Source organism: Emys orbicularis, chromosome 5 (genome assembly GCF_028017835.1).
Source record: "Emys orbicularis isolate rEmyOrb1 chromosome 5, rEmyOrb1.hap1, whole genome shotgun sequence".
Classification (NCBI taxonomy): Eukaryota; Metazoa; Chordata; order Testudines; family Emydidae; genus Emys; species Emys orbicularis.
The window spans coordinates 145,864,290-145,889,639 of record NC_088687.1 but is presented as its reverse complement, the minus strand read 5'-3'; the positions used below and the strand labels follow the sequence as shown (position 1 = coordinate 145,889,639).

General features: G+C 68.1%; 1 protein-coding gene across 2 annotated transcripts in view; it reads right to left on the bottom strand.

Annotated features, from left to right (window-relative positions):
• Positions 1-335: 335 nt before the first annotated feature.
• Positions 336-25,350, bottom strand: part of RTKN (rhotekin) — a 35,871-nt gene continuing 10,856 nt past the window's right edge. Inside the window, exons 2-12 of one of the 2 annotated variants that reach the window (XM_065405392.1) lie at positions 9,135-9,334; positions 8,953-9,014; positions 4,722-4,775; positions 4,515-4,632; positions 3,967-4,191; positions 3,797-3,891; positions 3,535-3,641; positions 2,252-2,380; positions 1,419-1,584; positions 779-883; positions 336-448 (exon numbers count right to left, since the gene is read on the bottom strand). In XM_065405392.1, coding sequence (XP_065261464.1) covers positions 336-448; positions 779-883; positions 1,419-1,584; positions 2,252-2,380; positions 3,535-3,641; positions 3,797-3,891; positions 3,967-4,191; positions 4,515-4,632; positions 4,722-4,775; positions 8,953-9,014; positions 9,135-9,334 — 1,374 coding nt within the window. Of the gene's footprint in view, positions 449-778; positions 884-1,418; positions 1,585-2,251; positions 2,381-3,534; positions 3,642-3,796; positions 3,892-3,966; positions 4,192-4,510; positions 4,633-4,721; positions 4,776-8,952; positions 9,015-9,134; positions 9,344-25,350 lie in introns of those variants that run through there. The other variant, XM_065405393.1, reaches the window with a different exon arrangement.

Below are 25,350 nucleotides of genomic sequence, written 5' to 3'. Positions count from 1 at the left end.
GGAGATGCTGGGGCTGCAGTAGCCGAGAGCTCCCCCCACAGCCAGTGCTCCTGCCCCGCTCCCCCCCATAGCGCCCCCTGCTGGGAGATGCTGGGGCTGCAGTAGCCCCCCCCCAACAGCGCTCCTGCCCTGCTCCCTAGACGTGACCCTGGCTGGTCACTGCCCCGGGGAGAGACGGGGGGGGGGGGTCCCTGGGGCAACAGGCATGTGGGGGCCAGTTTGGTCCTGTGTTTGCGGAGGGGGGTACTGCAGATAAAGGCCACTTGGAGCAAGGGCCCTGCTAGGGTCTGGGCCTGCCTGTGCCAGGCCAGCTCCATGCGCCCCCCGCCCGTACGTCACCTGTCACTGTAATAGGAGGAGAGAAGCGCCCGAATCTCAGCGGAGACGGCGTTATCCTGGAGCAGGAGCCCCTCGCAGGCCGCGGGCGGCACCGCAGGGCCCGGCAGAGCTGGTGCCCGGGGGCAGCCGGGGGAGGGACAGAGGCAGAAGAAGGGGAGGGAGGGCAGCGCCAGGAGGGGAGAGAAAGGGGAGTGGTTACAGAAACATACACCCAGGGGTGTGAGTCAGACAGGGGCAGCGAGTGGGGGGTCACCCCCCCAGCAGCTGGGTTAGCAGAGAGCGGGCAAGGGCCCTGCAGACAGGAAGCCAAGACAGACTGAGAGTGCACAGACCCTGTGCCCAGGCCCCCCCATCTCCCCTGTGCCAGAGACAGCCTGCCCCCCACTGCTGGGCCCTCTGCGCCCATCCCCAGGACAGGGATCCCGGGGGAGCCCCTTACCCATCTCATGGTACAGGGAGCCCTGCTTGGCCAGAAGGGCTGGGGGCTTGCGTGGGGACGGCACTTCGATCTTCATGAGCTCGTCGCAGCACTGCTTCCACTGGCCTGCAGGGAGGGGAGGGGCAGGGTCACTCCACAGCCCCCCAAGCAGCCGGGGGGGGGCCAGGCCCGGGGGCGTCTGTGCCCTGGACATGCCAGCCAGGAAGGACGGACGTGCACTGCCCCCATGTGGCTGCTTTGTGTATTGACACCAGCTGCACTTGGTGCCTCATCCCCCCTCTGCCCTGGCTTCTGGGGCAGCCCCACTCTGCGTCGGCCTGGCTCTGCCCCCCCGTGGGCCTGGGCTCCCATTGGCTCCTGGGGTCTGGCCCTATTCCCAGGCCCAGAGTGCCCCCCCCGGCCTCAGGCTGTACCCCCCCAGCCAGCTCCCCCCGGCCTCAGGCTGTGCCCCCCCAGCCAGCTCCCCCCAGGCTCCAGCTGTGCCCCCCCAGCCTCAGGCTGTACCCCCCCAGCCAGCTCCCCCCAGGCTCCAGCTGTGCCCCCCCGGCCTCAAGCTGTACCCCCCCAGCCCGCTCCCCCCCAGGCTCCAGCTGTGCCCCCCCAGCCCGCTCCCCCCAGGCTCCAGCTCTGCCCTCCTCACTCAAGTCGTAGAAGTGCTGCCAGAAGGCCTCCATCCAGCGCTGCGTGTCGGGCCGGCTCTCCGCCAGCAGCGTGTGCGTCACCTCCTCACCCCCATAGCGGTTGGTCACCGACATGCTCTGCAGCTTGTTCCTGGCGTCCTTCTCCGTGGCCCGGATCCGCGTCTCCTGCCACAGCAGAGACCCTCAGCCCGGAGCCCAGCCCCCTTCTCCCCCCCCCCCCCGCAGAGACCCCCCAGCCCGGAGCCCAGCCCCCCCCCCAAGACCCCCCAGCCCGGAGCCCAGCCCCCTTCTCCCCCCCCCCGCAGAGACCCCCCAGCCCGGAGCCCAGCCCTCTTCCTCCCCACACAGAGACCCCCCAGCCCCCTTCCTCCCCCCACAGAGACCCCCCAGCCCAGCCCCCAGCTTCCCCCCCGACACAGCCCAGCCCCAGCCCTGACACCTTCCCCAACAGAGACCCCTCAGCCCTGAGCCCAGCCCCCTTCCCCCCCCCACAGAGATCCCCCAGCCCAGCCCCCAGCTTCCCCCCCGACACAGCCCAGCCCCAGGCCCGACAGCTCCCCCACTGAGCCCAGCCCAGCAGGGAATCCAACCCCAAGCGTCTAAGCAGCAGCCCAGGGCAGGAGCCCCCAGTTGCCGGGCGCCAGGCCATGGAGTGAGGCTGGGACCCCGAGGGGCAGCACTGTACCCAGCCCCCCAGCTAGGGCGCCAGGCTCCACAGGAAGGGGCTGGGACCGGGGACAGGGTGGGAGGCTGCGGAGAGGCTGTAGGGACCAGCCCTGCCCCGATCCACCCTCAGTGCCCAGCGGCCCTGCTGCCCCCGCCCCCTCCTCACCTTGTTGATGGCGATGGTGAGCGCCGGCTCCACCGGGGCCTCGGCGTCCTGGGGCCGGCGGTAGCAGAGGAGGTTGGAGCCCCGCAGCACGCAGAACAGCCGCGCCCAGCTCTGCTGCTCACCCACCTGCTGCTGCAGCCGACAGGCCAGGCCCAGGTTACTGCCGGGCAGGGGACGCGCCCCCAAGGGGGAAACGGGCTCATTCCCACCCCACGTCCAGCCTCAGTGGGCAGGGCCCAGCCTGACGGCTCCCAGCCTCCCCGCACCGTCGCTGCCCACGTGGCCCCGGGTTCCTGGGACGTGGAGACCTTCGCACTAGAGACTGCGCTGAGACCCAGCAAACTCAGGCCCCCAGGGCCGGGAACGAGCTCTGGTCACCTCAGAAACGCCGAGCTTCCAAGGCACCAGCGGATCCCGCGTGAGCCCCAGCCAGGGCCGCTGGGCTGGCTGGAGAGCCGGGAGAAACAGACCGCCAGGCTGGACGTACAGATCCAAGTGATGGGACAATCCACCAGGGCCCTGGGTAACATGAGGCTGGAATGGGGAACTCGGAGGGGAGAGACCCCGTGTCCCATTCTCTGAGCCAGCCCGTCCCAGCCAGGAGCCGGATCAGGCCCGGCGCCCCCCAGCGGAGAGAGGCCCCGTGTCCCATTCCCCTCCCGCCAGCCAGCCTGTCCCCAGCCAGGAGCCGGATCAGGCCCAGCGCCCCCCAGCGGAGAGAGGCCCCGTGTCCCATTCCCCTCCCGCCAGCCAGCCTGTCCCCGGCCGGGAGCCGGATCAGGCCCGGCGCCCCCCAGCGGAGAGAGGCCCCGTGTCCCATTCCCCTCCCGCCAGCCAGCCTGTCCCCAGCCAGGAGCCGGATCAGGCCCAGCGCCCCCCAGCGGAGAGAGGCCCCGTGTCACATTCCCCTCCCGCCAGCCAGCCTGTCCCCGGCCAGGAGCCGGATCAGGCCCGGCGCCCCCCAGCGGAGAGAGGCCCCGTGTCCCATTCCCCTCCCGCCAGCCAGCCTGTCCCCAGCCAGGAGCCGGATCAGGCCCAGCGCCCCCCAGCGGAGAGAGGCCCCGTGTCCCATTCCCCTCCCGCCAGCCAGCCTGTCCCCGGCCGGGAGCCGGATCAGGCCCGGCGCCCCCCAGCGGAGAGAGGCTCCGTGTCCCATTCCTCACCCCCCAAGCCACCCAGTCCCCACCTGGGAGCCAGATCAGGCCTGACACCCCCAGCAGAGAGAGGCCCCGTGTCCCATGCCCTCCCCAGCACAGGCTCTCCAAGCTGGGATGCAAACTTACCTGCAATTTCAAGAAGCCGCACATCATCTGCTGGGCCATGCAGTAGGGCTGGGCAGCCAGGCGACAGCACATGCTGCCATAGAGGGGCAGCCAGAAGGAGCTCTCCTCTGAGGGGGAGAGACAGGGCGTCACCGGGGTTACGCAGGGGTCTGTGGGTGCAGCGGGGGCCAAGCAGCCAGCAGAACTCTCTGCTGGTATCACCAGCCCTGCCAATCCCATGCCCGGCCTCCCTGCTCCTCCCCCTCCCATCCCTGCCCCTTACCATTGCTGGTGATGGCCAAGTCGTGGGTGCGGAAGCTGTCCTGAACCTCGGCCAGGGAGAGCACGGTGTGGGCCAGCAGGTGGTACTTGGGGCCCCTGAAAGGGGGGAGAGAGGGTTAGGGTCCAGCGGGCCCTGGGGCGCACGGCAATGCAAGGGCGACGGGTACTCACGCCACGCTGGGGGCCGGCAGCAGGAGGGGGCTGCTCCCCCCATTACTCACGGGGCTCCCCGGGGCCCCGTCCAACGCCGTGCGCAGCCGCTTCCCGGAGGAGCGTCCCAGCGAGCTGCTCAGTTTGCTGGCCAGCTTCTTCGGGGTGCTACCGAGCGCAGAGTCCTCCTCCAGCCCCGCGCTGTACAGCTCCACCTTCAGCTCGAAGTCCGGGCCCGCCTCCGTGCTGCCGGGGAGAGAGCCATCACAGCCCGGCTACCACGGGGGAGCGCCAGGCCAGTCCACCCCGGCCTCTCCCGGCAGGGGGGCAGGATCGCTGGTGGGGGGGGCTCCCACTTACTCCAGTCCCACCTCTCCCAACAGGGGGCACTGTGGGGAGTGGGGCAGGGTCCCTGGCTGTGGGGGGGGAGCTCCCGGCTACCCCGACCTCTCCCAGCAGGGGGCGCTGTAAGATGCAGCGGGAGGGTGCTGGCTGTGGGGGTCTCTGGGAACATGCCCCCTGGGGAGGGGTAGCTGCTGCACAGGGAGGCCCTGGGGCCAGTTACTCACAAGAGGACCCCGTTTTCGAAGCAGATGTCGGTGAGTGTCCGGTCCACCAGCACCATCTCGGTGTCATAGATCTCCACGCCGAGCTGCAGCAGGCAGAACACGGCACAGCGGTGCAGGTCTGGGCAGGAGGGAACATGCCAGCGTCAGAGAGAACCCCACCCCGTGCCGAGCCCTCCGCCAGGGCCCAGCCCCACCCCTCACACTCACCTCCCTTGTTTTTGAAATACTCCGTGTCCTTCCACATCAAGGGGATCCGGAGATCTGGGGAGGGAGGAGAGATGCCAGACAGCTGGGGGCGGCAACCAGTGGGGGGGAAGAGGCACAGAGTGTGCATGGGGTGGGCACTGGGGGGCACAGGGCAGGTCTGAATCACAATACAGATTCGCTGGGCCTCTGAGTGACCCCCAACCCCCAGGCTGACCTAGGGGGCAGCTCCCCCTGCCCCTCACGGTCAGCAGCTTCCTCCTCTTTCCCTGTCCTCTGCTGCTCTCCAGACCAAAGCTAAATGCCCCCCAGAGATGCTGCCCGCTTGGAAGTCACCTTGCCCGGCTCTCCCAGCTGGGCTGGAACTGACACTGCAACCTGCCATAGCTGGGTGCCCCTCTCCCAGTCTCCCAGGCAAGCTGGCACCCAAGGTGAGCGAGCACCCTAGAGCAGGGATGAGCAAACTGATGAGGGCAGGCAGAGAGCGGGCGCCGGTCTGCAGAGCCGGGACGCGGCCGTGGGGCGGGCAGAGAGCGGGCGCCGGTCTGCAGGGCCGGGACGCGGCCGTGGGGCGGGCAGAGAGCGGGCGCCGGTCTGCAGGGCCGGGACGCGGCCGTGGGGCGGGCAGAGAGCGGGCGCCGGTCTGCAGGGCCGGGACGCGGCCGTGGGGCGGGCAGAGAGCGGGCGCCGGTCTGCAGGGCCGGGACGCGGCCGTGGGGCGGGCAGAGAGCGGGCCCCGGTCTGCAGGGCCGGGACGCGGCCGTGGGGCGGGCAGAGAGCGGGCGCCGGTCTGCAGGGCCGGGACGCGGCCGTGGGGCGGGCAGAGAGCGGGCGCCGGTCTGCAGGGCCGGGACGCGGCCGTGGGGCGGGCAGAGAGCGGGCGCCGGTCTGCAGGGCCGGGACGCGGCCGTGGGGCGGGCAGAGAGCGGGCGCCGGTCTGCAGGGCCGGGACGCGGCCGTGGGGCGGGCAGAGAGCGGGCGCCGGTCTGCAGGGCCGGGGCGGGCAGAGAGCGGGCGCCGGTCTGCAGGGCCGGGGCGGGCAGAGAGCGGGCGCCGGTCTGCAGGGCCGGGGCGGGCAGAGAGCGGGCGCCCGTCTGCAGGGCCGGGGCGGGCAGAGCGCGGGCGCCCGTCTGCAGGGCCGGGGCGGGCAGAGCGCGGGCGCCCGTCTGCAGGGCCGGGGCGGGCAGAGCGCGGGCGCCCGTCTGCAGGGCCGGGGCGGGCAGAGCGCGGGCGCCCGTCTGCAGGGCCGGGGCGGGCAGAGCGCGGGCGCCCGTCTGCAGGGCCGGGGCGGGCAGAGCGCGGGCGCCTGTCTGCAGGGCCGGGGGGGGGGGCAGAGCGCGGGCGCCCGTCTGCAGGGCCGGGGCGCAGCCGTGGGGCAGGCAGAGAGCAGGCGCCGGCCTGCAGGGCCGGGGCGGGCAGAGAGCGGGCGCCCGTCTGCAGGGCCGGGGCGGGCAGAGAGCGGGAGCCGGCCTGCAGGGCCGGGGCGGGCAGAGCGCGGGCGCCCGTCTGCAGGGCCGGGGCGGGCAAAGAGCGGGCGCCCGTCTGCAGGGCCGGGGAGGGCAGAGAGCGGGCGCCCGTCTGCAGGGACGGGGCGGGCAGAGCGCGGGCGCCCGTCTGCAGGGCCGGGGCGGGCAGAGCGCGGGCGCCCGTCTGCAGGGCCAGGGCGCAGCCGTGGGGCAGGCAGAGAGCGGGCGCCGGCCTGCAGGGCCGGGGCGGGCAGAGAGCGGGAGGCGGCCTGCAGGGCCGGGGCTGGCAGAGAGCGGGCGCCTATCTGCATGGCCGGGGCGGGCAGAGCGCGGGCGCCCGTCTGCAGGGCCGGGGCGCAGCCGTGGGGCAGGCAGAGAGCGGGCGCCGGCCTGCAGGGCCGGGGCGGGCAGAGAGCGGGAGACGGCCTGCAGGGCCGGGGCGGGCAGAGAGCGGGCGCCCGTCTGCAGGGCCGGGGCGGGCAGAGCGCGGGCGCCCGTCTGCAGGGCCGGGGCGCAGCCGTGGGGCAGGCAGAGAGCGGGCGTCGGTCTGCAGGGCTGGGGCGGGCAGAGCGCGGGCACCGGTCTGCAGGGCCGGGGCGGGCAGAGCGCGGGCGCCCATCTGCAGCCCCAGGGCGCAGCCGTGGGGCAGGCAGAGAGCGGGCGCCGGCCTGCAGGGCCAGGGCTGGCAGAGAGCGGGCGCCCGTCTGCAGGGCCGGGGTGGGCAGAGAGCGGGCGCCCCTCTGCAGGGCCGGGGCGGGCAGAGAGCGGGGGCCGGCCTGCAGGGCCGGGGCTGGCAGAGCGCGGGCGCCCGTCTGCAGGGCCGGGGCGCAGCCGTGGGGCAGGCAGAGAGCGGGTGCCGGCCTGCAGGGCCGGGGCTGGCAGAGAGCGGGAGCCGGCCTGCAGGGCCGGGGCGGGCAGAGAGCGGGCGCCCGTCTGCAGGGCCGGGGCGCAGCCGTGGGGGAGGCAGAGAGCGGGCGCCAGTCTGCAGGGCCGGGGCGGGCAGAGCGCGGGCGCCGGTCTGCAGGGCCGGGGCGCAGCCGTGGGGCAGGCAGAGAGCGGGTGCCGGCCTGCAGGGCCGGGGCTGGCAGAGAGCGGGCGCCCGTCTGCAGGGCCGGGGCGGGCAGAGAGCGGGCGCCCGTCTGCAGGGCCGGGGCGGGCAGAGAGCGGGGGCCGGCCTGCAGGGCCGGGGCTGGCAGAGCGCGGGCGCCCGTCTGCAGGGCCGGGGCGCAGCCGTGGGGCAGGCAGAGAGCGGGCGTCGGTCTGCAGGGCCGGGGCGGGCAGAGCGCGGGCGCCCGTCTGCAGGGCCAGGGCGCAGCCGTGGGGCAGGCAGAGAGCGGGCGCCGGCCTGCAGGGCCGGGGCGGGCAGAGAGCGGGAGACGGCCTGCAGGGCCGGGGCTGGCAGAGAGCGGGCGCCCGTCTGCAGGGCCGGGGCGGGCAGAGCGCGGGCGCCCGTCTGCAGGGCCGGGGCGCAGCCGTGGGGCAGGCAGAGAGCGGGCGTCGGTCTGCAGGGCTGGGGCGGGCAGAGCGCGGGCACCGGTCTGCAGGGCCGGGGCGGGCAGAGCGCGGGCGCCCATCTGCAGCCCCAGGGCGCAGCCGTGGGGCAGGCAGAGAGCGGGCGCCGGCCTGCAGGGCCGGGGTGGGCAGAGAGCGGGCGCCCCTCTGCAGGGCCGGGGCGGGCAGAGAGCGGGGGCCGGCCTGCAGGGCCGGGGCTGGCAGAGCACGGGCGCCCGTCTGCAGGGCCGGGGCGCAGCCGTGGGGCAGGCAGAGAGCGGGTGCCGGCCTGCAGGGCCGGGGCTGGCAGAGAGCGGGAGCCGGCCTGCAGGGCCGGGGCGGGCAGAGAGCGGGCGCCCGTCTGCAGGGCCGGGGCGGGCAGAGAGCGGGCGCCCGTCTGCAGGGCCGGGGCGCAGCCGTGGGGCAGGCAGAGAGCGGGCGCCAGTCTGCAGGGCCGGGGCGGGCAGAGCGCGGGCGCCGGTCTGCAGGGCCGGGGCGCAGCCGTGGGGCAGGCAGAGAGCGGGTGCCAGCCTGCAGGGCCGGGGCTGGCAGAGAGCGGGCGCCCGTCTGCAGGGCCGGGGCGGGCAGAGAGCGGGCGCCCGTCTGCAGGGCCGGGGCGGGCAGAGAGCGGGGGCCGGCCTGCAGGGCCGGGGCTGGCAGAGCGCGGGCGCCCGTCTGCAGGGCCGGGGCGCAGCCGTGGGGCAGGCAGAGAGCGGGTGCCGGCCTGCAGGGCCGGGGCTGGCAGAGAGCGGGAGCCGGCCTGCAGGGCCGGGGCGGGCAGAGAGCGGGCGCCCGTCTGCAGGGCCGGGGTGGGCAGAGAGCGGGCGCCCGTCTGCAGGGCCGGGGCGCAGCCGTGGGGCAGGCAGAGAGCGGGCGCCAGTCTGCAGGGCCGGGGCGGGCAGAGCGCGGGCGCCGGTCTGCAGGGCCGGGGCGCAGCCGTGGGGCAGGCAGAGAGCGGGTGCCGGCCTGCAGGGCCGGGGCTGGCAGAGAGCGGGAGCCGGCCTGCAGGGCCGGGGCGGGCAGAGCGGGGGCACCAGGCCATGGCGAGATTGGACCAGGACGCCCTCACTGCCGGGCTCAGCCGCAGCCTCGATCTGCACAGTCCCACAGGCCCAGTGGTCCCCAGCAGATGTCCCAGGTCGGGGCCCCCAGCGGAGCTCCAGGAGCCGGCACCTCCCCAGCTCTGGCACTCATCACTCTATGAGGAAGTTTGGTCTCTCCTCCTTGCAGACCTGCCGCCCCCGCCCCCCAGCCGTGGGCACAGCCCACCCGCTTACCTGACACGCAGACCTTCCCCCTGCAGGGTAAGCGTTCGTCCATGGGGCCAGCGTCCGAGGGGCTGCAGGGGAAGCACAGAGCTGTGACCAGCATCCGGTGCCGCACATCTGCCCCACTCCCGCATCCCAGCTCCCCCCAGCCCCCAGCCCCAGGTCCCTCTGCCCGGTCACGGGGTCCTCACCGCCGGGCCGTCCTCTGCACCACCTGCGCCTCCTTCAGGCGCTGCAGCTCGGACATGTAGGCCATGATGCGGCTGTTGCAGACCAGAAGGCTCTTGGTTGCCTCCAGAGCCTGCTCCCGCTGTGTGCAGGCTGCCAGCAGCTTGCAGGCACCTTCGCGCATCCGGAGCTCATGGTCAATCTTCTTCTGGATGTCAGTGTCCTGGGGAGACGGGAGGGGTCAGTGGGGCTGGGGGCACCAGGGGGCATGGCCAATGGGGCTGGGGGCACCGGGAGAGGTGGGGCAGGGCCAGGGAGCCTGGGGTACTGGGGGATGGGGCCAGTGGGGCTGTGGGCACTGGGAGTGGAGCCAGCAGGGCTGTGGGCACCGGGGCGGGGCCAGGGCTAATGGGGTCAGTGGGCACTGGGGACAGGGGCAGTAGGGCTGTAGGCACCGGGGGTTTGGGCCATGAGTGGCCAAGGGAGGGGTAGGGCAGCTGTGGGCACCATGGGGAGGGGAAGGGGTTGGGGAGAAGCATTTAGGGGAGTAAACATGCAGAGCTGGGCCATGCAGCACCTGGGGGGCCAGCCCCACAAAGGATAGGGAGGATTCTGGGGGTGCCTGGGGCTGAATCCCAGAACCCCCGAGCTGGGGTGGCATCCCCCATGGGAGGGGCTGGGACACCCAGCCCTGGGGAGCTGCAAGGCCCGAGGGGTACGGGTCACCCCGCCCATGGGCCAGGACAAAGCCCAGGCCCTGCTGTGGGGTGTGCGGGGGGCTTGGGGTGGGACGTCAGCCAGAGCTGCCCCGTGGCAGATCAGCTCAGGGAGGGGCTGTGCACGGAGACAGGGGCATGGCTGGCACAACGGGGCGCCTCGGGGGACTCAGGAGGGCACAGACCCCGCCCACACAGAGACAGCTGTACAGTGCCCCCTGGCCCCCACCAGCTGCTGCCCCATGAGGAGCTGAGCGACAGGCCCAGCCCCGGGCCACCCGGGCACACAACAGGTCCTTGGCCACCCGGGGAGCCAGCCTGGGGCACCCCAGTCACAGGGACAGGTGTGGGGAGGGCACAGAGGGTCTGGAGCTGCAGCCATGTCAGAGCGAGGGGGAATCCACACCCAGGCTCCAGGGCACCAGGGGAGGGCCCTGAGGTCAGGAAGGAATCCACCCTTTCTCCCAGGCCGGCTGGCCAGGTAGCAGCTAAACTCCCATTGGAGAGGAGGCAAGGAGATCCCAGGGAAGGCAGCCTGAAGACAGCCACAGGGAAGGGGCAGGGCCCAGCGTCCGAGGGCGGAGCTGGCAGGTCCCGGGGGAAGCCACAGGCTCCTGGGAACCAGCACAAGGGCTGGGAGGTGGGAAGCGGCTCCAGGAGCCGCCTTGGCTGCTGAGCCCAGGCTGCCTGGGCCAAACCCGGAGCAGGGGGTGGGCCTGGGCCCCCTCTCAGCAGGAGGGTGGCGTAGAAACCAGGGATTTTCCTACCCCCCCCCCCTGAATTTCCCCAACCCCAGTTTTGTGAACTAGTTACATGTAGTGCTGCCAATGTAGTGATTGTTTGGAAATCTGAATTGAAAATGAAACATTAATACACACTTTAAAAGCATATACAGGGTATGATAAAATACGTGTATCTGAAAAGGTATCATAGATTTGAAAAGTATGAACATAGACTAGCTTCCTTATACGGCTGTTGTTTTTATGACAATGTCGGTGTATTCATTTCAGTGATGTTGACCAACCTAATCATTTCAAACTATGATTTATAAGCGAAGTCTAAATGAGCTCTCCCTGACAGCTAGTGATGAGCTGGGGGGAAAGGCTTCAGGACCAGATTGTATTTACATTCGTCTGGGGGGTAATGAAATGTTGTTCTTATTGTCTGAGTAAAGGGCAGTAGAACTGTACTTAGCCTGTGCTGACTGAGGGCATCAAGAGAGAGGGTGGGGACAGCTGTTTTGCTTGACGGTCTGCCTGAGTCACAAGTGCTATTTGACCTGCTCCTCTCCACTGTTTAAAGACAGAGCTGATTAGACTCCACAGATAGCCTTTTGTTTTGTTACAGCTGAAATCACTGATAATCAGGTCTAAGTGCTTAGACCTGCTGTGGGACAGTGTTTCTGTGGAAGAGACGGCCCAGTCTGCACTAGCAGCGAGGTTCCCCCACTGAGAGCTCAGCTGAAATCACTGAGAGCTGGTGGAACCTCAAGAGACCAACTCGCAGAGGTCACAGTGGCAGGTGGCAGCAAAAGGTGACTGTGCAGGCCATTGGCAACAGAGCGATGGAATGAACGGTGGCACAACGAACATCAGTGGCCAGAGCGAACAGTGAGCAGCTGGAGGAACGAGCAAAGTGCCTTCTTGCCCCCCACCTGGGAGGTGAACTCATGTGAAAGCACCTCTGAACTCTGAGTCTCTACAGACTAAGGACAGCACCGGTGAGTGTTAATGAGGCTTTTAAGAATGCTGGAGACACAACACAGTTCATGCGAACAAACATGGCTGTGGCAACATACTTTCTATTTAAGCAAGAGATACCACACACTACAAACTGGAGGCCAGTGTTAAGGGCATTGTCACTTGTTCATCCTGAAGTTGAACACTGGTTCCGAACAAGACCAGCAAATGCTCACTATCTTTCTGCAAGAAACTCAACTGACTGGCTAGAAGCATGCGGTGCAACAGTGAAAGACTCAACAGTTGAAAAAGTGAAGAACTCTCTCACCACATTCAAAAAATGTGCATACATGGCTGCTGAATGCACCGATGCAAATGGGCATCAAGTATTAAGTCATTGCGTACATTATCTTGATGTCAGCGGTAGGCCAGTAGATGCATTTCTAGATGTTCAAGTTATAGAAGTCACATCGGCTGCATCTGTGACAACCCACCTCTTAGAAGAGTTAAATGCTTGTCAATTGGACCCCAAACAGATGGCTGCTTGTGCATTTGATGGAGCTGCAAACTTCTCTGGAAGACATGGTGGAGCACAAGCTTTGCTCAGAGAAAAGTGTAACCCTAATCTCTCCTATACACACTGCAGAGGCCATCTACTCCAACTAGCGCTAGTACGAGCTGCAGACTCTTCAAAAGACATTAAAAAAGCTATTAATTTAATGTCTTCATTTTATTCTTTTTTCAGCAAGAGTCCAAAAAGACTGAATATCTTGGAAAATATAGAAGATACACTGGGACTGAAGTTCAAATTAGTCCAACCTGGGAAAACCCTCTGGCTTTCTCATGAGTGATCCTTGGTTGTTGTCTTAAAATTACTCCAGCCGTTATTACTGGCTTTGGAAAGTATCTACCAAGATGGGATGAATCGAAGTAGTGAGGCTGGTGGATTACTTTTGCTACTATGTTCAGAGAAGACTATTGCCATTCTCTCTCTCATAAGGGGGGGGGAAGGATAGCTCAGTGGTTTGAGCATTGGCCTGCTAAACCCAGGGTTGTAAATTCAATCCTTGAGGGGGCCACTTAGGGATCTGGGGCAAAAACCTGTCTGGGGATTGGTCCTGCTTTGAGCAGGGGGTTGGACTAGATACCTCCTGAGGTCCCTTTCAACCCTGATATTCTATGAAGTCTACTATTGAAACCACGTGGGTCATTAAACAATACCATCCAGGCATCTGCTACAACAGGAGTAGATCTTTGTCCAGCAATAGAAGCTACATTTGGATCAATCAGAGAGCTATCCATTGAAAAAGTACTGGAAGAAGCAAAGACTTCAGTCCAGAAGTTGACTAATGAAGGCATTTATATTGAATCCTTAAGTGAAGAGGACAAGAAGTGTTTGTTAAGACAACTGAAAAAGTACACAGACTTGATTCTTAAAAATCTACAACTGCGACTTCTAGATTCTACTCAACCTCTGCGTAGCTTTTACAGATCCCTGTCCTATAAAACACCGACAGTTGAGTGGAGTGAGGCACTACCAGCAATGGGGCTGCCATGTGCTCAGGACAGAATAGAGAATTTGAACACAGAGTGGAATATCATACCATGAATGAATGAAGATTGGACTTCAACTTCTTTTTTATCATCACTAGTGGCTCGACCTGATCTTTGTGTTCTGTTTCCTGGGATGAAAGAAGTAGGAATTCATCTCTCGCTACTCCCAGTCACGACAGCTACAGTTGAGCGTTCTTTTGCCTCACTGAATAGAATTTTGTGTTCTGAAAGAAGTCGCCTTCTGCCTGATCATGTGAATGAACTGATGAGCAGATCAACTGAAGGAATGGAAGTACTGGACACACGAGAAGCCACCGAAGATGAACGCGTTGCATTCAGGAAGTTCATTAACAGAGTTGTGCAAAATTATAACAAGAAACCAAGAAGGATGTAGACGTAGTGCTTCATAGAAGGCCTGAGTAGCCAACTTTAATTTGTGTGATGATTTTAAAACATGAGTTAAATCTACTAAAATGGTCATGAAACATTTCAGTTTTTACTATGGTGCCATACAGCCCACCTTCACCCTCACGGTCTCACCTCTCATCAGCCCTGACCTCCCCCCCCCCCCCAAATTGAAACACCCCCCCCCATTTCAATTCCTGGGGAAAACACTGGTAGAAACCCCAACCCAAGGACTGCTGAGCCCAGGGCAGGGCTGAGGAGTGGCCTGAGGGGGCGACCCTGGGACTTGTTACCTGGTAGGGATCTGGCCTAGGTGCCATGGCAGGGCCAGAGCTGAGCAGCAACCGGCAGCATAGTGTGACGAAGTGGGAGATTTTCTTGGTTTTCCAATGGTTTGCATGCAGAGCGGGTGGGACTCAGTGCCCCGGGTGTTACTGGTTTAACAAGGGAGGGGAGAGGGAGTTTGTGGTTACAGAGGACCAGCGAGGGAACTCGGGACCCCAGCCAATGGCCTGGAGAATGGAGACCCCAGCAACTGGTGACCCGGAGGCCCAGCCGGTTCTGGCCAGTGGGAGGACAATGGGCTGCGAAGAGAGGACCCCAGTGACCTGACCAGGCGGTTCCAGCCAGAGGGGGCCAGAGGAGGCCCAGGCGACCTGGTTTACGACCCTGTTTACCTGGAGAGAAGACAATGGACAGAGGCGGGGCTTGGGGCCGGGGATCTCAGATGCCCAGCTGGGGAGCAGGGGGGCTCTGGGCTGGAGAGGGGGAGCAGGCAGAGCCCACCTGGATGCAGGGGAGACTGGGATGTGCTGTGCTGAGGGAGGCCAGGCCTGAGGCCCAGGGAGTTTCCTGTGCTGTGTTCAACTCTCAATAAATCCTCCTGTTTTATGCTGGCTGAGAGTCGCTCCAGGCTAGAGAACAGGGGGGGTGGGGGGGGATTATTCCCTCTGGGAGTGGAGGCCCTGGGAGCCCAGAGTGAGGGGACTCCCTGAGGGGGCCCACGGCAGAGACAGACGTGCTAAGGCTCAGAGAGGTGCGGCTCCAGGAGGTGGAGGGGCCTGACCCCGAGAGAGAGTGGACCCCCAAGAAGGGCTGTCGCACTGAAGGAGGTTCCCCCCACGGACCGCATGGGGCCAAGAGTGGGCTCGACCTGTGAGTCCGTGACACAGTTTCCAAGGCCAGGAGGGACCCTCGTGCTCACCAGTCTGACCCCACAGACAGCCCAGGCCTGAGACCTGCCCCCATTCAGCCTTGCAGCAGAGCGCTTAGAAAATCGGCCGGTCTGGACAGAGAAATGGCCTGGGATGGAGACTCCCCCAGACCCCTGGGGATACGGGAGCAAGGGCTCATTGCAAATGGACCCCTTCTTGCCAGGCTGAATTTGTCTGGCTTCAACTCCCAGCCATTGCAGCGTGTTCAACCCTCCTCTGCTGAGATGTGTCCCCAGGCAGGTACCTACAGACTGGGATCAGGTCACCCCTGAGCCTGCTCTCCGTGACGCCAACTCCACTGAGCTCCCGGAGTCTCTCACTATCCGGCAGGTGTCTAACCCTACAGTCATTCCCGGGGCTCTTCTCTGACCCCTCCCCAATGTCTCAACCTCCTTCTCGAACTGGGGGCGCAGGCCTGCAGCAGCGGTCGCCTCATGACCTGACCCCGGGAGCACTACAGCAGGGCGGGGCCCCGGCCGCACAGAGCTGGGTCCGGGCACAGTGCAGCAGGGGTCCCCTGCCCCAAGCAGCAGGGCATGCTGGGCTTGGGCCGAGGCAGGGGGGGCCCATTGGTCCCATCACAGGGGCGAGACTAGGAGAGCCCACTGGGCTGATGTTCCTGCACATGCCCCGCCCAGCCCCATACGTGGCAATGGGGGAAGCCACCTGCACAGCCCCCATGGCCCTACGGCCGCAGGTGGGGCCTGGCAGACACCCGCCTTCCCCTGGAAGCGACATGGCCCAGACCTTGCCCTGTGCCAGGCAGGCAACCAGACCCTGCCCACACCTGCAATCTCACGGGACAGGACCCGACCCGGGGAGGCGCGTGCGACCGACCCAGCGCCCGGCCGAGACACAGAACCCCCCCTCCCCCGCCAAGACACAGTGCCCCCCCCCCCCAACACACACACACTCACCCCAAGCCCACTAGGTCCTGGCACCCCAGCGCCAAGCTCTAGTGGTGGCAGAAAACACGAAAACACAGCCGGCCGCAGGCCCCAAGCCCCCACCCGCGCCAGCACCAAACCCTGCCCCCGCCAGCGGAGTTGGGGGTGGGGGCGATTTCCTTCTTCACAAATCTTGTGCTGCCGTCAGGAAATAAGCACTGGTTGCTAAGCCACTATCCATCTGCCCCACATTCCCCAGGCCCCTGCCAGCCCCCAGGGCAGCTGGGAAATGCAGCAACCCAGGGCCAGAGAAAGGATCGGGGCCGGAGGTCCCATCTGCCTCTCTCCCGTTTCATAAGTCACTGGGGTGGGGGGAGTCTGTAGGGCTGGAAGTGAGTCTAGACACTCCCCAGTTCCAGGTCACTGAGCGCTCCCCACCCCGTGACCCAGCACCCCACAGCAGCCCCAGTCCCTACGGGGTAACACCAGCTGCCCCCTGAAACTTCACAAGTCCCACGGATTGAAGACCAGAGTCCCCAAAGCACCCCCCCCAGATGGACACTCCCCCCAGTGCACCCCGTGAGCCAGGCCTGCAGAGAACGGCTGCACAATCGCTCCCCAGAGGGTGCGCTGCCCTGAGAAACCAGCCCAGACACGCCCGGCACGGCACGATGCAGCGACGTCTGCCCGAGCTGCCCCATTCCCCTCCCCAGGGTGTTCACTCTGCACCCATGTGAGCATGTCCAGTATCAAACCCTTCCGTGACCGCCCAGCTCCCCTATGGGGCACAGTGCTGGATAGAGTGGGGGCCATGGGGCCGCCGGCTGCTCTCACAGTTTTCGGTGGGGGGATGAGGAATTCAAGCTCCTAGATTTAAGTCCCCCCATCTCTGTCGAAGAGGGGAGGAGAAAATCAGCCCCAGCGTGGAGCCCTGTCGCCCCCGGACATGGTGCCTGCCCCGGGGGGGTTGTGGGGGGGGCTGCACATTGGCACAAGCCTCCTCCCTGCTGCACAGGGCACGGCTGCAACCCCCCGCAGGGCAACGCTGCCCCTCATTTGTTCCTGCTGGGCAAGAGACTCGCGCCCACCTGCCTCAGTCTGGCCAAGCTGAGGGGCCGGGGCAGGGCACAGGCCCGTGAAACACACGTGCACATCACCACGCAGCGCTCCAGGCACCGAGCCCTCACTTACAGCAGCAGCGCGCCAGACGCTGGGAGAAAGGAGCCCAGCCCGCCAGCAGGCAGGACAGGCCCCCTCCCTGCCCGCGGGCACCGCCCTGTTGCCAGGTGTGCCAACTCTCACCACACGCCGGGTCTGGGGAGGTGCCTGCTCCAGCCCTGGCCTGGGGAGATGCCCGGGACCCAGCCCAGCCCAGCCCCGCCCCTGCCCAGGGCCCAACCCAGCCCTGGCCCGGGGAGGTGCCCGGCCTCCAGCCAGGGGTGATTCCCAGACTGCCAGGGATGGGCACAGGCTGAGCAGGCCCCTGGAGGAGATGCAGGGATGGTCCCACGTCAGGAACAGGCCCTGGGATCCAGCCCCAGCCAGGGCAGATCTGCTCCCCACCCTTGAGGTGCTGAGCCCTCCACGCTGGGGCAGGCGCAGGGCCTGGCAGACACTCCTTCAGGCTTGCAGCGTGGCTGGGGGCGGAGCAGCATCCCCCACCCCCACCCCATGGAGCCTGTAGGTGGGTTTGTGCCTGTGTCCCGTGTCTCCCTGGCCTTGCCCCATCCCCTCGCCAACCTGGTCTGGCTCTCTCATCCCCCCCCAGCCTGCCCCCCGAGCCCATCAGCCCAGCTCCCTCCCTGCAGCGTCTCCGCGGGCGCCCCCAGGTCTCCCTGGCACTCACTTTGCCGATCCTGCAGCGGTCCATGCTGGGAGCTCCCAACTGCCTGCAGGCTCCCCCTCCTAGCCGCGTGCCCCCAGCATGCCAGCGCCCCGGCCCATCGCCCCCAGCCTGCGCACGGCTCCGGGAGCTCTGCAGTGCTGGCCTGGCGGCTGACGAAGGGTGAGGGAGAGCTGAGCAGTGCGATGCCAAGCTCCCTGTGGAGCCGGCGCTGGGCGCAGGGGAGGGAGGGGACCGGGGAGCCGGCAGGGGAAGGGGGAGCAGCAGGAGCTGTTTCCCGGCAGCGCCAAGGCTGAGCCGGCAGCTCCAGCAATTCACACCATGGAGAGCACGGAGGAAACGGTGACATCACCAGCTGGCTATAAATAGCATGGGGGGGGGGGCAGACAGCTGCACTGGCGAGGGGGATGGACAGCTGCCTCCTTTCCCAGGTGGGGGGGGGGGCACAGCTGCAGCCACCAGGGTGAAGCCAAGAGGGGGAGCAGCTGCCTCCCACCCCCAGCTCGGGAGAAAGTGATGGGGGGGCTGAGGCACCCCAAGGGGCATGGGCAGAGGGACCCCTGGCAGGAGGCACTCCCCACCCCCCCCCCGGTCACAGGGAGCACCCACCGGATGGGCTCGCCTTGGAGGTGGGGCCCCAAGACAAACACAGGGTGTCCGGGGAACGGCTCCCCCCCACCCCGAGAGGCAGGGCAGGGTGGGCGGGACAGTCTGCCCCTACTCCGGGAGGGATGGCCAGGTGACGGTGTGGGGAGGGGTACTGGAGGGCAGGGCAGGGGTGGGTCTCCCCCAGCTATGGGGGGGCATGGTCCCCACCCCTTGGCGCTGGCTAAGCCAGTTGTGTTTGGTCTCATGCTGCCTGGGACCTAGAGGTGATTAACAGCCGATTTGCTAATAGGATTGCTCGGTTAATCCTGCGGGGGGCGGAGGGGTAGAGCTGGACAGACACTGGGTTTCCCCCTGGCCAGAGTCTCACCAATTCCACCCCCTCCCCGGCAGGACAGCTCAGCTCAGCAGAGGGGGCTCTCCCCCTCCCCCTGCAGGGCTGGATGGTCACAGGTTCAAATCTCCCCTGTCTGGATCCTGACTCAGAACCGACCCCCCCCCAGGGCTGGGGCAGGACACGGACACCAAATCGCAGGCCTGGAGTGAGTGCCCGGCCAAGGGCACCCTGGGGCTCCCCAAAGGCAGGGACACGGGAGGTAACACCCAGCCCCTGGCTGCTGGCCAGGGAGGGGCTCCCTACTCTACGCCCCTGTCCTGGGGATCCCCAGCGCCCCAGGAAGGGAAGAGCAGAGCGGATGGAGAGCCCAGGACGGGGTGAGGAGACATGCACAGAGGGGGGAGGCCAAAGAGCAGGGCAGGGGGGGCCTATACCCAGCGCTCCCTGCAGAGCTGGGAGGAGCAGAGCGGCACAGCCGGGGAGAGGGGCCTGGATGTCGAGGGGGCTGGGGAAGCAGAGGCTAACGGGGAGGGGTCTAGGATTAGGGGGCTCTGGCTCACAGGAAGCATTTCACTAATCTGCTGCACCGGGGAGGGGGGAGACCCAGCCCCGGGGAGGGGGAGCAGCACCTGGCCGGGAGCGACTCAGCCCTGGGTCCCGGGAGACGCCTTTGGGGGCAGGGGCACGTGGCGCTGACTGAGGCGGTGCGCCCCCTGCAGGCAGAGTGGGGGCCCAGCTCCTTGTCCTGCAACGGGGACTCCCCCAGGCACCCAGCTCCTGAGCGCACCCGGCTCACGTCTCCTCCCTCCTCTGCACCCCCACTGCCCAAGCGCCGCTCGCCCCCCCCGTCCCGCTCTCCTGGATCCCCGGGCACCCCACTGGCTCACACACGCCCACGGCAGCCGCCCCCTTCGCAGGCACAGCCACGACCGACCGCCGACGTGGAAATCAGGAGCAGACAGCGCCTGATTAAAAGCAGCTTGGAGAGCCCGCAGCCAGGACCCCCTCCCCCAGCCCGCAGGGGGAGAGAGCAGAGTCCCCACAGCGCCAGCCCCCCCCCCCCCCAGCAACGGGCACAGAGGGGAAAGGACGAGCCCCAGGTGACAGTGAGTCATGGCAGATCTGGAAAATGAACCCTGAGTCCTGGCTCCCAGCTCCAACCCACCAGCCCCCACTCCCCGCCCAGAGCCAGGGAGAGAACCCAGGAGTCCTGGCTCCCCGCCCCCCCACGCTAACCTACCAGTCCCCACGTCCCTCCCAGAGCCAGGGAGAGAACCCAGGAGTCCTGGTTCCCAGCTCCAACCCACCAGCCCCCACTCCCCGCCCAGAGCAAGGGAGAGAACCCAGGAGTCCTGGCTCCCAGCCCCCCCTGCGCTAACCTACCAGTCCCCACGTCCCTCCCAGAGCCAGGGAGAGAACCCAGGAGTCCTGGTTCCCAACTCCAACCCACCAGCCCCCACTCCCCTCCCAGAGCCGGGGAGAGAACCCAGGAGTCCTGGCTCCCAGCCCCCCCGCGCTAACCTACCAGTCCCCACGTCCCTCCCAGAGCCAGGGAGAGAACCCAGGAGTCCTGGTTCCCAGCTCCAACCCACCAGCCCCCACTCCCCGCCCAGAGCAAGGGAGAGAACCCAGGAGTCCTGGCTCCCAGCCCCCGCTGCGCTAACCTACCAGTCCCCACGTCCCTCCCAGAGCCAGGGAGAGAACCCAGGAGTCCTGGTTCCCAGCTCCAACCCACCAGCCCCCACTCCCCGCCCAGAGCCGGGGAGAGAACCCAGGAGTCCTGGCTCCCAGCTCCAACCCACCAGCCCCCACTCCCCTCCCAGAGCCGGGGAGAGAACCCAGGAGTCCTGGCTCCCAGCTCCAACCCACCAGCCCCCACTCCCCTCCCAGAGCCGGGGAGATAACCGAGGAGTCCTGGCTCCCAGCCCCCCCCTCCCCCCCGCTCTAACCCACCAGTCCCCACGTCCCTCCCAGAGCTGGGGAGAGAACCCAGGAGTCCTGGCTCCCAGCCCCCCCTGCGCTAACCCACCAGCCCCCTCTCCCCTCCCAGAGCCAGGAACAGAAAATGATCCCAGGGGCTGGGTTTGCCCCGAGAGCAGGAAACTGGTGAGCAAAGCCTGCTGCAGCAGCTTCCCGGCAGTATGGAGGGTGAGGGCCAGCCCCCGACCTGCCCGCATGCTCCGTGCCGCTGCCCCGCTAAGGGATGCCCGGACACAACCCGGGTGCCATCCCCCTTGGCTCTGTGCTCTCCCCGGGGCTAGAGTAACAAGGGCCAGACTACAGCTCCCAGCATGCACCGCTCCCGCCAGCACCAACCAGGCCAGTAGGTCTCCCCACGGGAGCAGACGCATTCGGGCGCATGCTCTGCCCAGGGGCACACGCTGCCAGCCTGGTCTTTGCTGTCAGAGTCTGGGCCCATCCCCTGCACCGGGCCCCCCTCCAAGGCACCATCCGCACACGAGCGCCCCGCCAGCCCTGCACACAGGCACTGACGTGAGTCCCTGCCAGGCTGCACGCGCTGCCCCACGGAGCCCACGCAGCGCCCTGGAGCCATGCCAGCCTACTCCACCCCAGCCAGGATGCCACACGCATTCCTGAGCTCAGGGCCCCCGCCCACAGGGAGATGGATGCTGCACGCTGACTGGGTGCTGGGACTCGGGGGTGGCAGAACCCAGGAGTCCGGGCTCCCAGACCAGTGTTAATCACCTCACTGGGATCCCTCAGCACAACCATTCTGCTCCAGCGCCAGCCCGAGGCACCAGCTGCCCGCAGCCACGGGGGGCGGGATGCTGCCCCCAGCAGCGCCACCACCAGCCAAGCACCCCAAGCACTTCAAAGTCCCAGCAGCCCCTTCAATGCCCGACAGCCCCAAAGCTCCAGGGTCTGCCCTCGCTCGTCCCCTGCAATAAGGCCCAACATGGACTGGAGCTCAGCAAAGCCAGCCTGGCTCCCTGGACACCCGTGGGGGTAACCATGTGGTCTTGGCACCGACGGGCCACAGGGATCCCAGGACGGGCACCCCCCGCGCCCTGCCATGGTGAGTGCCAGGGTGGGATGCAGGAGCCGCCCCCAGCGCAGGCTGGGCCCTGCCGGACGCTTGGCAGGGGCACCGCGGGAGCCGTACCTGCAGGCTGAGCGCTATCTGCCGGATATACAGCATGTTGAGGTCCTCCAGGATCCGAAGCCTGTCCTGCATCTCTGCAAACCTGTCCCTCGCCGCCATGTCCATGGAACCGGCTACACCCCCAGCCTGGCCCAGCCCCTGGCAGCCCCAGTGCCCCTGCACAGGCTCGCCAGGCCACAGCCAATGCCCATGGCCACCCCGCCTGGAGGGTCAGGTGCAAGGTGCCTGCGAGCGGTGCCCCGAGCTCTGCTCCGCTCTGCCTGAGCGCCACAGGACAGGGCTCCCCGATCTCACCCAGAGCAGGCGGGTACGTGGGGCAGGCTCGCTGCCTCCTCGCGTTCCCCCTGCCCCCGGCTGTCTCGTCAGCAGATTCCCAGCCACGGGCCCAGCTGTGAAGAGAAAAGGCCCATTCATCCCAGCCCCAGTACTGCACATTTTCCTCCCACAGAACAAGCAGCCAGTGTGCAGGGGCCAGGGCAGCGCCCCCCACTCGCAGCCCAGTGCCGGGGGGGGGGCAGGAGCCAGGGCAGCGCCCCCCACTCGCAGCCCAGTGCCGGGGGGGGGGCAGGAGCCAGGGCAGCGCACCCCACTCGCAGCCCAGTGCCGGGGGGGGGGGGCAGGAGCCAGGGCAGTGCACCCCACTCGCAGCCCAGTGCCGGGGGGGGGGCAGGGGCCAGGGCAGCGCCCCCCACTCGCAGCCCAGTGCCGGGGGGGGGGCGGGCAGGGGCCAGGGCAGCGCCCCCCACTCGCAGCCCAGTGCCGGGGGGGGCGGGCAGGGGCCAGGGCAGCGCCCCCCACTCGCAGCCCAGTGCCGGGGGGGGCGGGCAGCGCCCAGGGCAGCACCCCCCACTCGCAGCCCAGTGCCGGGGGGGGGGGGCGGGCAGGGGCCAGGGCAGCGCCCCCCACTCGCTGCCCAGTACCGGGGGGAGGGGGCGGGCAGGGGCCAGGGCAGCGCCTCCCACTCGCTGCCCAGTACCGGGGGGAGGGGGCGGGCAGGGGCCAGGGCAGCGCCCCCCACTCGCAGCCCAATACCGGGGGGGGGGGGGCAGAGGCCAGGGCAGCGCCCCCCACTCGCAGCCCAGTGCCGGGGGGGGGGGGCGGGCACGGGCCAGGGCAGCGCCCCCCACTCGCAGCCCAGTACTGGGGTGGGGGGCAGGGGCCAGGGCAGGGCCCCCCACTCGCAGCCCAGTGCCCGGGTGGGGGGCAGGGGCCAGGGCAGGGCCCCCCACTCGCAGCCCAGTGCCAGGGGAGGAACAGGGGGCAGGGCCCCCCACTCGCAGCCCAGTGCCCGGGGGGGGGCAGGGGCCAGGGCAGCGCCCCCCACTCGCAGCCCAGTGCCCGGGGGGGGGGGGCAGGGGCCAGGGCAGCGCCCCCCACTCGCAGCCCAGTGTCGGGGGGGGCAGGGCTCAGGGCAGCGCTCCCCACTCGCAGCCCAGTGCCCGGGGGGGCCCTCAGGGCAGCGCCCCCCACTTCCATGCCAGTGCCGGGGAAGGGCGCAGGGCAGCCCCCGCAGCCCTGCGCACATGGCAGGGCAGGGCTCGGCCCCACAGCACCCCGCGCACCCCCTCTCCGTGCCCCGCACGGCTCAACCCGCCCCGTTACCTTCGCCTCCTCCCGGCGCCGGTTCCCCGCTGCCCGCGCCCCGGCCGGGCGGCCCCTGCCCGGCTCCCTCCCGCCCCGCCCCGCCCGGCTCGGGTTACAGGGGCGGCCCCTCCACGCCGGGCCGCGGGGCCGGGCCAGAGCCGCGCCGGCTCCAGCCACTGGCGCTGCCCCTCACCCCGGCCTCTGGCCCGGCCCCGCTGGGCGCCCCGGGGCCCCGCGCGCAGCCCCTGCCTGGGCAGCCTGGCCCGCGGCACGGCCCCAGCTGGCGGCCGGAGCCCACGGGGATGGGCAGGGAGCGGCTGGGCGCCCGGTGCCCCCTGGTTCCCGCCCGGGCCCTGCAGGGGGCTCCCGGCTCGGCCTGGCCCGGCGCTGCCCCTTCTGGTGCAGAGCGGCCCGGGCCGGGACGGGCTCGCCCGGAGCCACGCGGCCACTGCGTGGCAGAGCGGAGGGGGGAGCCCCGGGGACCCGGCTCCCCGCCTGGCGCCCGGCAGGGAGAGTCCCCGGCCTGGGCGGGGCAGGGCCGCGGCGGGGTCTGTGCCCAGCCCACGGTGCCCATAGGGGTGCAGCGCCCCCGGGGGCCTGGCTGCTGGCCCCGCGTCCAGGGCTTGCCCGGCCTCAGCTCGGGCTTTCAGCCCCCCCGCTAGAAAAGTGTTCAGGCGCCACTAGCGGTGCCTGGCCCAGGCCCGGCCCTGGCAACCCCCTCCAGGCCCTGCCTTCGGCAGGGGGCTGCGAACCCAGCCCCGGCCCGGGGTAGCACAGAGGGGCCAGGCCGGGAGCCCATCGGCCAGGAGACGCGAAACAGGGAGATAGGTCCCGTCCTACAACCTGCACACAGAGCCCAGCCCTCACCCTGTCCTTTCCCTGGGCGGGACAGATGGGAACGGCCCCCGCCTCAGTGCCCAGACGCCGTGACAGGGTGCTCAGACAGCCCCAAGCCCCCCGATAATGCTCAGCCCCCATCCAGGCCCTGAACCCCCAATAACGCTCAGCCCCCAGACAGCCCCCCAAAACCCCAAGACAATGCTTAACACTCAGACAGCCCCCAACCCTCCCCCCAATAACGCTCGGCCCCCTGATGGCCCCCCATGCCCCAGAAAAGGCTCAGCGCCCAGATGCCCCCCCCCACCCCGAGATGACGCTCTGTGCCCAGCCTGCCCTCTCTCCTCCTAAGACACGTGGTGCCCACACAAGGCACCCCCCCCCCCCCCCAGGAACGTTCAGCGCTCACCCGGGGCTGAGTGTTTGGCATCCAGACAGCGTCCATGTCCCCCCACCCCACCCCAAACGCTCAGGCGCTGCCAGCTCTAGCCAGGCTCCAAGCGGGACAGGTCTTGTTTGACCAAAGGCCCCTCCCCCCCCCGCCAAAATTGCCCCCAGAGCCAGGGCAGTTGTCAGACTCCCTGCAACAGGCTCCCAGCTGCATCAGGTGCCACCCGCTGTGGGGGCTGCGGGTTCCAAGCACTCCAAGGGCCCCCCCGTGGCACGGCCCAGAGCCACCAGGCAGGGGTAGGGGATGGCGCTTCCCAGGGACCAGCAGGGATGTGAGAGCTCCCTACGGGCAGGAACCGTCATGCCAGGCCACTCCACCGTGCCGGGGCTTCATGCCTACCACAGGCCCTCATCCTACTCCTCCAGTCACCAAGGAGGCAAATGCTGCCCCAGGCGGGTCTGGGAGCGAGAGCCCCACCCAGACTCTCGAGCCAAGCACTGAGTGCCAGCCCCAGGCTCCTGGTGCCTCAGACCGAGTGCGCCCAGCCCTGGGCAGCCTGCCAGGAGTCCCCATGGCACTGAGCAGGGGGCAGCAGGAATCCCCAGCCCATCGGCCCTGCACATGGCTCTGGGGCCACCACGCGGCACGTAGCCCCCCCATGCCACTGTCAGGTTACCTTAAAATCCACTGTGGCCAACTACCCTCTAACCCCTGCCCTTTGCAGGCCTTCTGGGTCCATGCCAGAGCCACCTAGGCACAGCCAGTCCCCAGACACGCAACACGGCCCACTGGTCTCCTTGGGGGGAGGGGCATCATCTCCCCACAGCCCTGCCCCTGGGGATAGCAACGGGGGGCGGGGGGTGATGGAGCCCTTTAAGGGGGCATCAGTTCGTGGACCTGAGCCGAGGGTTTGGATGAACAGCTGGGGAGGGAAGAACTGGCACGAGAGAAGATAGGAGTGCTACAGAGGAAGTTTGCCGATTCCTCTCCCTGCCCCTGGCACAGGCCCTGAAGGCAGCAGAGGTGAAGGAGGCCGGTGAGAAGGCTGAACACTTCCCCTCC